This window comes from Coregonus lavaretus, assembly GCF_964263955.1.
Source record: "Coregonus lavaretus genome assembly, contig: HAP1_SCAFFOLD_3213, whole genome shotgun sequence".
Lineage (NCBI taxonomy): Eukaryota > Metazoa > Chordata > Actinopteri > Salmoniformes > Salmonidae > Coregonus > Coregonus lavaretus.
In genome coordinates, this window is record NW_028156944.1 from 45,001 (window position 1) to 57,098 (window position 12,098).

Genomic DNA, 12,098 nt, shown 5'->3' on the forward strand with positions numbered 1-12,098 from the left:
ACACAATAGGGGGTACCGGTACAGTAGAGCAACACTGCCCCCTGTTGTTGTTAACATTTTACAATTACATTTTCGTCATTTAGCAGACGCTCTTATCCAGAGTGACTTACAAATAGGTGCATTCACCTTATAGCCAGTGGGATAACCACTTTACAACGTTTTTTTTTTTTGGGGGGGGGGGGGGGGGTAGAAGGATTACTTTATCCTATTCCAGGTATTCCTTAAAGAGGTGGGGTTTCAAATGTCTCCGGAAGGTGGTGAGTGACTCCGCTGTCCTGGCGTCGTGAGGGAGCTTGTTCCACCATTGGGGTACCAGGGCGTAGATCATGACCTGTATTTGTCTTCCAGGATACATACCAAACTGAATTTACCACCCTATCTGATTTTGATAAAAAGGCAAGAGATATTTGCATGTTATCTTCTTGTTACTGTATGGAATAGAGTTTGTTTGCATGTCTGAAAATACTCAATAACACAACATTATGTGATGGTTTTAGGTTAGAATTTCACCTGTTAGTAATAGAGGGTGATATTGTTTCGCCACGCATACCTTTAGGCAGTATTTATCCAGTACTGTACTGGGGTATGTTAGAGTGTGTGTGTGTGTGTGTGTGCGGTAATGTTATGTGTGTATGTGGCTGTGTATGTGTGCATGTGTGTGTGTTTGTGAGTACATGTCTCTTGTTCATACACAAATAACTTTTGTGAGTACGGTGTACATTTCTAACGTGTACCATTGTTCAAAAGTCTTAATGACACCTGTATAGACAAAAAAATGTAATAAATGAGTTTGCTATTTCTCTTGTGGATTGCCGTGCAGAAAATTGTCAGTGCCCAATATTCTCAGTGGGGTACTTTATTTGAATGTGTTAATTTACATTTACATTTTAGTCATTTTAGCAGACGCTCTTATCCAGAGCGACTTACAGTTAGTTAGTGAGTGCATACATTTTAATAACGTTACACAATACGTTTTTGTTGTTTCATTAGAAGGATAATACAAATTCAGTTGTCTAATTGCCTGATCCCTTGGTGGTGGTCCAATAGCAGGGTTGGGTTCAATTCCAATTGAAGTCACTCAATACTCAATACAGGAAGTAATTTGAATATAAATTCAAAACTTCACAAGCTTTTGAAATAAATAGCTTCTCCTTTTCCATTTATTGGAAAATCATTGAGAATAAAATGCAATTTTTTCTATTGGAATTTCAGTTTAATTCCTGAATTGACCGAGCAATTCAAATTGACCCCAATCCTGTCCAGTAGCTTATACAGACAGGACCATAACAATGCTTAACCAAGACGGGGAAGAGTAAAATCCTGTATGGAAGGAACTGACTTGATTCAAACCACAACGAGTCAAACCAAATGTAGCATATTCATCACTATCCTTGTAAAATACATTTCAATAAAATGTGCCAAAACATGACATAAACCTCTGCCTACCTCTCAGGCGGGACAGAAAGGCCATCCTTTAAAAAGAGACACAAACACAAAATGGTCCAAAGGAAGAACTCATAGATAGCACACCATATAGAAGTAACAGGTATCCATTACCTCCGTAGAGACCACAGGGAAGAATGAAGTGTTGGAGGAAGAGATTGAAGGAACGAGAAGAGTGTAAAACATACTGTGGAAGGTGAGGAGACGTGCTCTCAGTGGAAGGTGAGGAGACATGCTCTCAGTGGAAGGTGAGGAGACATGCTCTCAGTGGAAGGTGAGGAGACATGCTCTCAGTGGAAGGTGAGGAGACATGCTCTCAGTGGAAGGTGGAAGGAGCCTGGGGACAGATATGTTTGCTGTATAGAAGAAGAAGAAGAATTCTGGATGGAGAGCAGTTAAGGGTTAAGGGCCTTGTTCAAAAGTACAACCAGGGATGGAAATGAAGCTAGCCCGCTAGTACTGTTCAGATCAGGCTAGTAGGAAATGTGCCACACTAGCCCACCAGGCCAGTCAAAGTTTGTTCTTAGAAATATCGCAATGGCGCATACTTTGGACCCGAATGTTACTCAGGGCTACTAGCCAGTGCCCAAAAAGTTCCATCCCTGTGTATATCTAACTCCTATGGTCGTTGCCATGCTACATAGCACAAACCGGTCTGGGACCCAGGCTAGGAAGGACGAGCCTTGTAGGCCTACCTCATCATAACACAGTCTAACCTAGTAGCTACTAGCACCGCCATCACACACTGACTTACTGCTCAGGTCAACGTATACAAAAACTAAACAGAAATCACTTTATTCCTTGAGGGGAAAAAAAAACAAGGTATAAAAAAAGTTGTTCTTGATGGCTTACAGGCCCTGATCGTGATCGTGTCCTCTCTCTTTTTTTCAAGTCTCTCTTTCATCATCCTTCGTTCACGCACTCGTTTAGTCTGGGAAGCGCTGGCATGCTTTCTTCCAGCGGCAGGCCGTGCACCACTGGTCCTTGCGCTCCACTCCGTACACCTTACGACACTTTTTGGCCTCCGCTCGCCCCTTCCTACATGGATGATACACAAGACACGTTTTAGCCTCCCCTCGCCCCTTCCTACAGACAAGACACCAAGTTGGGGACGTGTGGCAGAATCATAGTATACCTAATACATACAGTATGGTGAGAGAATCCAGTAGCAGAGAAAAGGCTGTGTTACAGAGAATAGGTGAAACATTCTCCTTCATGTTTCTTATCTAGCCATCTAATCATGCCCTCTCATCACATTGGGAGAGGTGTGGAGTGTGTGTAGAGACTGAGATAGAAGAGAAAGATAGAGGGGCTATAAGGAATGGAGAGGAGAGATAGTTGAGACAGAGGGGAGAGTGATGAGGTGGTGTTGAAGGAGTCAGGCGCAGGAGGGTAAATCACAGAATAACAGGCTTTAATCCGCAAAATACAGGGTTACACAAAAATACTCCAAGGCACAAAACAGGCGCACTGGAAAATACTCCCGTTGATACAAAATACACGAGCGGAATGGAGAGGAGAGATAGTTGAGACAGAGAGGAGAGGAGAGATAGTTGAGACAGAGAGGAGAGGAGAGATAGTTGAGACAGAGAGGAGAGATAGTTGAGACAGAGAGGAGAGGAGAGATAGTTGAGACGACCCTCCCACTCTGTCTGCCGTATTCTCTCTTTGCTCTTGTTTCCTTATTAGGATGCCGGTGGGCGGAGTTGGGAGGGTCGTCAGCTACATGGGAAACACCTGGGCCGGGTGTGTCCCAGCATAAATGGACCTCTTCCACATTCATGAAGGAGACTCTCTCCAGGCAGATACTTTGACTTTGGTTGTGGTATTTTTGTGGCCTTTTTGGTTGTTTGCTTTGGCACCTCTCAACACTTTTCCATATTACATTTATGCACGCAAACACTCACTTACACTACTGATTACTGATTACACACCCCATTGTTATTTGAGTTAGTTTACTTTAGTTAATAAATATATACTTTAAGTATTCCTTGTCTCCACGTGTCTCCCTTTTGTTACGAACTTGAGCCGGTTCGTGACAAGTGGGGGCTCATCCGGGATCTTGAACTGGTTGTGTTTGGGAGAACGTGAAGTTAATGTCCAATTCTGTAGGTTTATTTTTTTGTAAATTTTGTTAGTTTGTTTGAGTTTGATAGGCCCAGTATTGGTTTCCTTTGGGTTGTGTACTGCGTTGGAGAGAGTACATTGGTTAGTTTCCAGTCCCTGCCCAGCCTGGAAACTCTTGCTCTATTCGCTGTTGGGGCATCGGTCTGAGGAGGTGAGTACAATCGGCTGTGTACCTCAGTGGGAGATTGGGTAGGGTAGTGACATTTTCTACCCGGAGCTATAGCTTTTTCCCCTGATAGGCTTAGTGACGTGTTTTGTTTTGGGATACGTTGGGCATGGTTAAATGTTTCTTATTTTTGTGTGGTGTCTGTGGACTGAGCAGTTGTCTCGGGGGCACATCCGTGGCTTGGTGGAATCTACCAGCGTGCTGGGGGGTTTAATTCCTTGCCAGCGGGCTACAGTGCGTAATTACCCACCGCGAATCCACACGAAGACTAGGGTTGAGTTATTGTAGGTTATGGGGAAGCTCCATATCCCAGCTCTCTTCTGTGGTGCTCGGTGTGATTGTCATTTCATTGTGTCTGGTGTGCTCAGCAGAGGGGTTGAGCAAGATTATTATGATATATATATATATATATATATTTTTTTTTTTCTCCTGATTATGGCGTCTAATGTAGACGAGTTCATTCGCTTTCCATCAGAAGAACTGTTAGAATTATGTACTAAAGAACAGCTGTTGAAGGTTGCTGAACACTACAAGGTTGAAATTAGTGATAAACGCCAAAAAAATTCTATTAGGTTAATATTGAAGGCCAATTTGATGGAGAGTGGTATTCTGGATGTTACCACTGGGGCAGCCTCTGCTGAGGACACGTCGTCTCCCCGATATGTTACAATGACCGCTCCATCGGTTAGTCATAGTGGTCTTCTTTTTGAACAGCAGAAAGAACTGCTTCTGTTACAGCTAGAGCATGAACAAAATGGACAAAGAGCTAAAATGGAGCATGAACAAGCTAAAATGGAGCATGAACGAAATGGACAAAGAGCTAAAATGGAGCATGATCGTGTAAAATATGAAAGGGAATTGGAATTTAAACAGGATATGGAGCGTGCTAAAATCAAGCTGCAACAAGAGCGACTAGAGTTGGTTAGGGAAGGAAAGCTCTCAGGGGAGAGTTTGCTCTGGGAAGGTGACCCAGAGTTACCTAGGGGTCGTTCCTCTTTTGGTCGTAATCCAGACACATTTGATGTTGTTGGGAATTTACGGTTGTTGCCCCAGTTTAATGAAATGGACCCGGAGACATTCTTTTCGTTGTTTGAGCGTGTTGCTGACGCTAGGAGTTGGCCTGATTCTGATCGCACTTTGATGTTGCAGTGTGTGCTGACTGGTAAAGCGCAAGAAGCATATTCAGCTCTTAGTGTAGCAGACAGTGTTAGTTATGAGAAGGTTAAAACGGCTGTGTTACAGAGTTATGAATTAGTCCCTGAGGCTTACCGCCAACGATTTAGAACTTTAAAAAGGGATGATCAGCAGACTCATGTTGAGTTTGCGCGAATATTATCTTCACAGTTCAATCGCTGGTGTTCTGCCTCTGCAGTTATGACTTTCCAAGGGCTGTGTGATCTGATTATATTAGAACAATTTAAGGACACAATCCCTGATCGTATAGCGACGTACATTAACGAACGAAAAATAAAGACTCTGGGGGAGGCGATTAGTCAGGTGGTGGTACCAGTTAAGCTTCGTGAGTTGGTGCTAACAACTTCTCACAATGACGTTGCTGGGCATATGGGTGTGAGAAAAACCTACAATCGTATATTACGACATTTCTTTTGGCCAAGATTAAAGAGGGATGTTTCTGATTTCATCAAAACTTGTCACACCTGTCAATTAACTGGTAAACCTAATCAAGCTATTAAGCCGGTACCACTGTTCCCTATTCCTGTACTCAGTAAACCTTTTGAGTATTTGATTATTGATTGTGTTGGTCCTCTGCCTCGTTCTAGAAAGGGTAGTAATTATTTGTTGACGGTGATGTGTCAGACCACTAGGTTTCCTGCTGCCTATCCTCTCCGGTCTATCACGACTAAGGCTGTGTTAAAAGCTTTGACTCAGTTTCTCTCACTGTTTGGAATCCCTAAGGTCATTCAAAGTGATCAAGGATCTAATTTCACCTCTAATCTCTTTGGTCAGGTTCTCCAACAACTCCATATTAAACACAACTTGTCTAGCGCCTATCATGCCCAAAGTCAAGGAGCACTGGAACGTTTCCATCAAACACTTAAGTCTTTGTTTAGAGCTTATTGTACTGAGATGGAAAAGGATTGGGAGGAGGGGATGCCTTGGTTATTGTTAGCTGCTAGGGAGGTTTCACAGGAGAGCACGGGTTTTAGCCCAAATGACCTAGTGTTTGGACATCGGGTGCGTGGGCTTTTATCTGTTCTCCAGGATGACTGGAAGTCTCCCGAGCCTCCTCAGTCCCTGTTATCATATGTGGGTGATTTTCGGCGACGCTTGTATGCCGCTGGTGAAATGGCTAAAGAGAAGCTATCATCTTCACAGGACAGGATGAAGAGCATATATGATCGCCGAGCTGAGCATCGTCACTTTAGTCCAGGTGATCAGGTTCTGGCTCTGCTGCCAATTGTTGGTTCTCCTTTTCAAGCCAAGTTTCAAGGTCCATATACAGTGGTGCGCCAGTACACTGAGCAAAATTATCTAGTTGCCACTCCAGAACGGAGGAAAGCACACCAACTGTGCCATGTAAATTTGTTAAAACCCTATTATGCACATTCCTCTGAGACTGAACAGTGGGAGTCTACAGAGGACGGTAAGGCTGTTCTTTTGGCTGATACTGTTTATTCCAAGAGTTCTGGTCATGCTAGGTCTGTGCAGGAGCAGGAAGATGTTTCTGGTCCCGACGATTGCATACTGCAGGGTAGATTGAAAAATTCAGAGACACTGGAGATTTTAGATAGCCTTCTTACTCATCTATCTGTTGATGGGCGGAAAGAGATGGTTGGTTTGATTCAGAGATTTCCAGGGTTGTTTTCTGATACACCTACACGTACAAACTTAATAGAACATGATATTGACATTGGAGATGCTGACCCCATTCGTCAACGGTTCTATAGAGTTTCTTCAGAGAAACTGCGTTGTCTGGATGCTGAGGTCCGGTACATGCTGGAGAGTAAAATAGCAGAGCCTTCTTTCTCCAGTTGGGCTTCTCCCTGTATCTTGGTCAGTAAATCGGATGGAACAAATAGATTTTGTACGGACTACCGTAAGGTAAACGATGTCACTAAGCCGGATTTATTTCCTCTTCCTCGGATGGAGGAATGCGTTGATCAAGTCGGCGCAGCTAAGTTTGTGAGCAAATTTGACCTGTTAAAGGGCTATTGGCAGGTGCCACTGACGAGTAGGGCACGTGAAATCTCTGCCTTTATTACACCTTTTGGTCTATACTCGTATTCGGTTATGAGTTTCGGTCTGCGTAATGCGCCTGCCACTTTTCAGTGACTTATGAACAGGGTTGTCTCTGGTCTGGCCGGGTGCGCTGTTTATCTGGACGATGTAGTGATATATGCAGATACTTGGGAGGAACATCTGTCCCGTATTCAAGCCTTGTTTGGACGTCTGGCTGCGGGTCGCCTCACGATAAATTTGGCTAAATGTGAGTTTGCTCAGGCGACTGTTACATACCTTGGAAAGGTGGTTGGGCAGGGTGAAGTGCGTCCTGTTCGGGCTAAAGTGGTAGCTATTGATGCTTTTCCACTACCAGCTACTAAAAAGGAACTGATGCGTTTCTTGGGAATGATTGGGTATTATCGTGGTTTTTGTAGGAACTTCTCTACTGTGGTCGCTCCCTTGACAGATTTGCTGAAAGCTAAGGCTGTGTACGTATGGTATTCTCATTGTCAACAGGCTTTCGAAGATGCAAAGAGGTTGCTTACTTCAACTCCGGTACTGGCTGCTCCTCGTGTGGATTTGTCATTTACCTTGCAGGTGGATGCTAGTCATGTGGGGGCGGGTGCAGTTTTGCTGCAAGCAGATGTGGCTGGGGTTGAGAGGCCTGTTAGTTTCTTTTCCAAAAAGTTTAACCATTATCAGTTGAACTATTCGGTCATTGAAAAAGAAGCATTAGCACTTATATGGGCGCTACAACACTTTGAAGTGTATGTTGGGTCGGGTGTAGTACCTATTGTGGTCTACACCGACCATAACCCTCTTACCTTTTTGAGGTCCATGAGGTGCCCTAATCAGAGGATAATGAGATGGTGTTTATTTTTACAATCCTTCCATCTAGATGTGCGGCACATCCGGGGGACTGATAACGTGATTGCTGATGCGCTCTCTCGTGCGCCCTGTTCATGAATATTGATGTGACCGACCATTGTTTGATTTTGTCATGTTCTATCTTTCCTGTTTGTCCCTTCCTAGTCTTGTGTTCTTCTTTCCTCTTAAAGGTTGCTTCCTGTGTAAAGGTTGCTGAGGTCTGGAGAGGAGGATGATGGGTGGGGCAAGTGGAGGTGTGAACATGTACAATTTGTCGGTTTGGGACGCAGGGGCTGGTACGTTGTTCCGGGGTCCTTGTTGGTCCCCGGTCTTATGGGGGGGGGGTGTGACGACCCTCCCACTCTGTCTGCCGTATTCTCTCTTTGCTCTTGTTTCCTTATTAGGATGCCGGTGGGCGGAGTTGGGAGGGTCGTCAGCTACATGGGAAACACCTGGGCCGGGTGTGTCCCAGCATAAATGGACCTCTTCCACATTCATGAAGGAGACTCTCTCCAGGCAGATACTTTGACTTTGGTTGTGGTATTTTTGTGGCCTTTTTGGTTGTTTGCTTTGGCACCTCTCAACACTTTTCCATATTACATTTATGCAAGCAAACACTCACTTACACTACTGATTACTGATTACACACCCCATTGTTATTTGAGTTAGTTTACTTTAGTTAATAAATATATACTTTAAGTATTCCTTGTCTCCACGTGTCTCCCTTTTGTTACGAACTTGAGCCGGTTCGTGACATAGTTGAGACAGAATGGAGAGGAGAGATAGTTGAGACAGAGGGGAGAGGATAAATGGTGCTTGACTGAAGGAGCAGTGAGAGCGTGACGGGGAGGAGAGAGAAGAAAAGCAGTCATTAGTAGTTCTCACCTGAAGGAGCAGTGAGAGCGTGACGGGGATGCTGCACTCATGGTGATTAGCCTGTTGGTGGCGCTGTTCTGTTGAAGCCACTGCTCTCCTACACTCACAGACCTACAGCGACCCGTCACCACCTGTAGGGGGCAGGTGTAATAAGAAATCATGAAATAGTCACAATTAATATCACATCCGCCTGTTGTCCTGCTGGTGCTCTGCTGTTAACCAGGAGATAGATGTCAGCCAGATATCACAAGGTATTCTCGTTCTGGAGAGACCTGGAAGGAACGGCTGGCGTTGAGGCTAACCCGGAGGAGGAGAAGAGAGCAGACGTACCTGGGTGTTGTGATGGCTGTGCTGGTTAGAGACGGTGAGAGGGGGAGGAGTCCAACAACAAGGGGTGGGGCTGCGAGAGGACACGGTCACCCGTTGGGGAGTGCAGGCCTGGAGAAAAGGAAGACACAACAACAGATCAGACATCTCTCAAACTCCCATACATTTATTTTACTGCAATTCTAGTCAAACTCTGCCCCTTTTCAAGATGGCTAGCTGTTGTTTCTAAACACAACACATAATACAATTGAACAAGGCAACATCAATGATTTGCCATACAAGACAAGTTGGTTAAAATACGACACGTAGAAGCGACCTAAAACCATAAAAATAAATAAAGATTAATAAACTACTAAACATCCAAAGCACTGACCCTCTGCAGGTCAGACCCAGTACATTTAGCAGACGCTCTTACCCAGAGCGACTTACAGTTAGTGAGTGCATACACTTTCATTCTGCCCCCCCCCGTGGGAAACGAACCCACAACCCTGGCGTTGCAAGCGCCATGCTCTACCAACTGAGCTACAGGGGACTACATCCTAGAAAGCAGTGGCAATTGTTCCTGAGCGGAATATCCTGGTTAAACATATGGAATGAAAAAGAGACCTACCTGATAGAGGTGGTCTGTCTGGATCTGCCAGAAGGAGCTGGGGGCAGACTGGCTGAGAGGTCTGGCCTGGCCTGGGGCTGACTCTGGGCCTGAGCTGGGCCTGGAGCTCCCTGACCCTGAGGAGGAGGGGATCTGGAGACCGGAATCTGGACCAGGGCCTGGAGGGGAGTCACAGGACGCCCAGGGGACGTGAGGGGACGAGGCCGGAACTGGGGCTTTGGCTGGGGGGAGAGGGGAGATGGGAGAAGGGTCTGCTGGAACTACGCAGGAGATCTTCGTGTAGTAGAAGTCCTCCTCTCTCGGGGACTGTTCCGAACCACTGCTGTAGGTGTGTGATGGGGTGGGGGGTGGGGTGTTCATTTGGAAGGGAGAGACAAAGACAGGGTGACAGAGTAAGTTAACAATATAATTGGGCTACATGAATGCATGTGTTTCTCTAAAGCACATGGCTGTGAGGGGGAACTCACCCCAGGTGCAGCACACGGACATGTCTCTTCATCCCAAATGAAGACGTGAGCACCTTGCCACAGCTGGGCCACAGACACCTGTATGTTCCTCTGAAAGAACTCTGTGATCAGAGAGAAAGAGGGGAGGGGAGAGAGGGGAGGGGAGAGAGAGAAGGGAAGAGAGATAGAGAGAGAGGGGATGGGTAGAGGGAGAGAGAGGTAAAGAAAAAGAGAGATGGACGGGAGAGAGAGAGAGAGAGAGAGAGAGAGAGAGAGAGAGAGAGAGAGAGAGAGAGAGAGAGAGAGAGAGAGAGAGAGAGCCAGAGCGGGTGACAGAGAGAGAGAGAGAGAGAGAGAGAGAGAGAGAGGGTGACAGAGAGAGAGAGAGAGAGAGAGAGAGAGAGACAGAGAGGGTGACAGAGAGGGTGACAGAGAGAGAAAGAGAGACAGAGAGAGAGAGAGAGAGAGAGAGAGAGACAGAGAGAGAGACAGAGAGAGACAGAGAGAGAGAGAGAGAGAGAGAGAGAGACAGAGAGAGAGACAGAGAGAGACACAGAGAGAAGAACAAAACAAACATATCAGCTACCACACCTACTCTTCAACTCCCTTTTTCTCTCTATATCTCCAATGGCGACAGTCTCCTCCCCCCTCACCTTTGACCTCGTGGCTGTGTGTAGCTCATCCTCCAGCTCCATATGCAGTCCTTCATCGGGGCTGCTGTCCATCTCGGCATTGGACGGGGACGGGGCGGGACTAAGGTTGCCGTGGTCCCAGCTCCAGCAGCCACTGCTGCCGCTGTCCGAAAGCTCCCCGCCCCCACACTCCATGTCTCCACCCCCTGATGATGGACCTAGAGAGACACAGCATGGTGGTCAGTATCTTTACCATCTGACCATGTTAGAGAGAGGGGGGGAAGCTTCTGTTGGTGGTTACTATCTAACATGTTAGAGAGAGGGGGGGGGAAGCTTCTGTTGGTGGTTACTATCTGACCATGTTAGAGAGAGGGGGGGAAGCTTATGTTGGTGGTTACTATCTAACATGTTAGAGAGAGGGGGGGAAGCTTCTGTTGGTGGTCACTATCTAACATGTTAGAGAGCGGGGGGGGGGTGGGTTGGGGAAGCTTCTGTTGGTGGTTACTATCTAACATGTTAGAGAGAGGGGGGGAAGCTTCTGTTGGTGGTTACTATCTAACATGTTAGAGAGAGAGGGGGGGAAGCTTCTGTTGGTGGTTACTATCTAACATGTTAGAGAGAGGGGGGGAAGCTTCTGTTGGTGGTTACTATCTAACATGTTAGAGAGAGAGGGGGAAGCTTCTATTGGTGGTTACTATCTAACAATGTTAGAGAGAGAGGGGGGGAAGCTTCTGTTGGTGGTTACTATCTAACAATGTTAGAGAGAGAGGGGGGGAAGCTTCTGTTGGTGGTTACTATCTAACAATGTTAGAGAGAGAGGGGGGGAAGCTTCTGTTGGTGGTTACTATCTGACCATGTTAGAGAGAGGGGGGGAAGCTTCTGTCGGTGGTTACTATCTAACATGTTAGAGAGAGAGGGGGGGAAGCTTCTGTTGGTGGTTACTATCTAACATGTTAGAGAGAGGGGGGGAAGCTTCTGTTGGTGGTTACTATCTAACATGTTAGAGAGAGGGGGGGAAGCTTCTGTTGGTGGTTACTATCTAACATGATAGAGAGAGAGGGGGGGAAGCTTCTGTTGGTGGTCACTATCTAACATGTTAGAGAGAGAGGGGGGGAAGCTTCTGTTGGTGGTTACTATCTAACATATTAGAGAGAGGGGGGGAAGCTTCTGTTGGTGGTCACTATCTAACATGTTAGAGAGAGGGGGGGGAAGCTTCTGTTGGTGGTTACTATCTAACAATGTTAGAGAGGGGGGGAAGCTTCTGTTGGTGGTTACTATCTAACAATGTTAGAGAGAGAGGGGGGGAAGCTTCTGTTGGTGGTTACTATCTAACATGTTAGAGAGAGAGGGGGGGGAGCTTCTGTTGGTGGTTACTATCTAACAATGTTAGAGAGGGGGGGAAGCTTCTGTTGGTGGTTACT

General features: G+C 46.1%; 1 protein-coding gene across 1 annotated transcript; it reads right to left on the reverse strand.

The window, feature by feature from the left end:
- Window positions 1-840: 840 nt before the first annotated feature.
- Window positions 841-10,908, reverse strand: LOC311119561 (zinc finger protein 395-like). The gene is made up of 6 exons (XM_084194239.1): window positions 10,699-10,908; window positions 10,067-10,167; window positions 9,600-9,921; window positions 8,993-9,100; window positions 8,672-8,793; window positions 841-2,481 (listed from the first exon to the last, which is right to left on the reverse strand). Exons 1-6 carry the CDS (start codon window positions 10,870-10,872, stop codon window positions 2,370-2,372), a joined length of 939 nt encoding a protein of 312 aa, XP_084050365.1. The 5' UTR covers window positions 10,873-10,908; the 3' UTR covers window positions 841-2,369.
- Window positions 10,909-12,098: the final 1,190 nt, after the last annotated feature.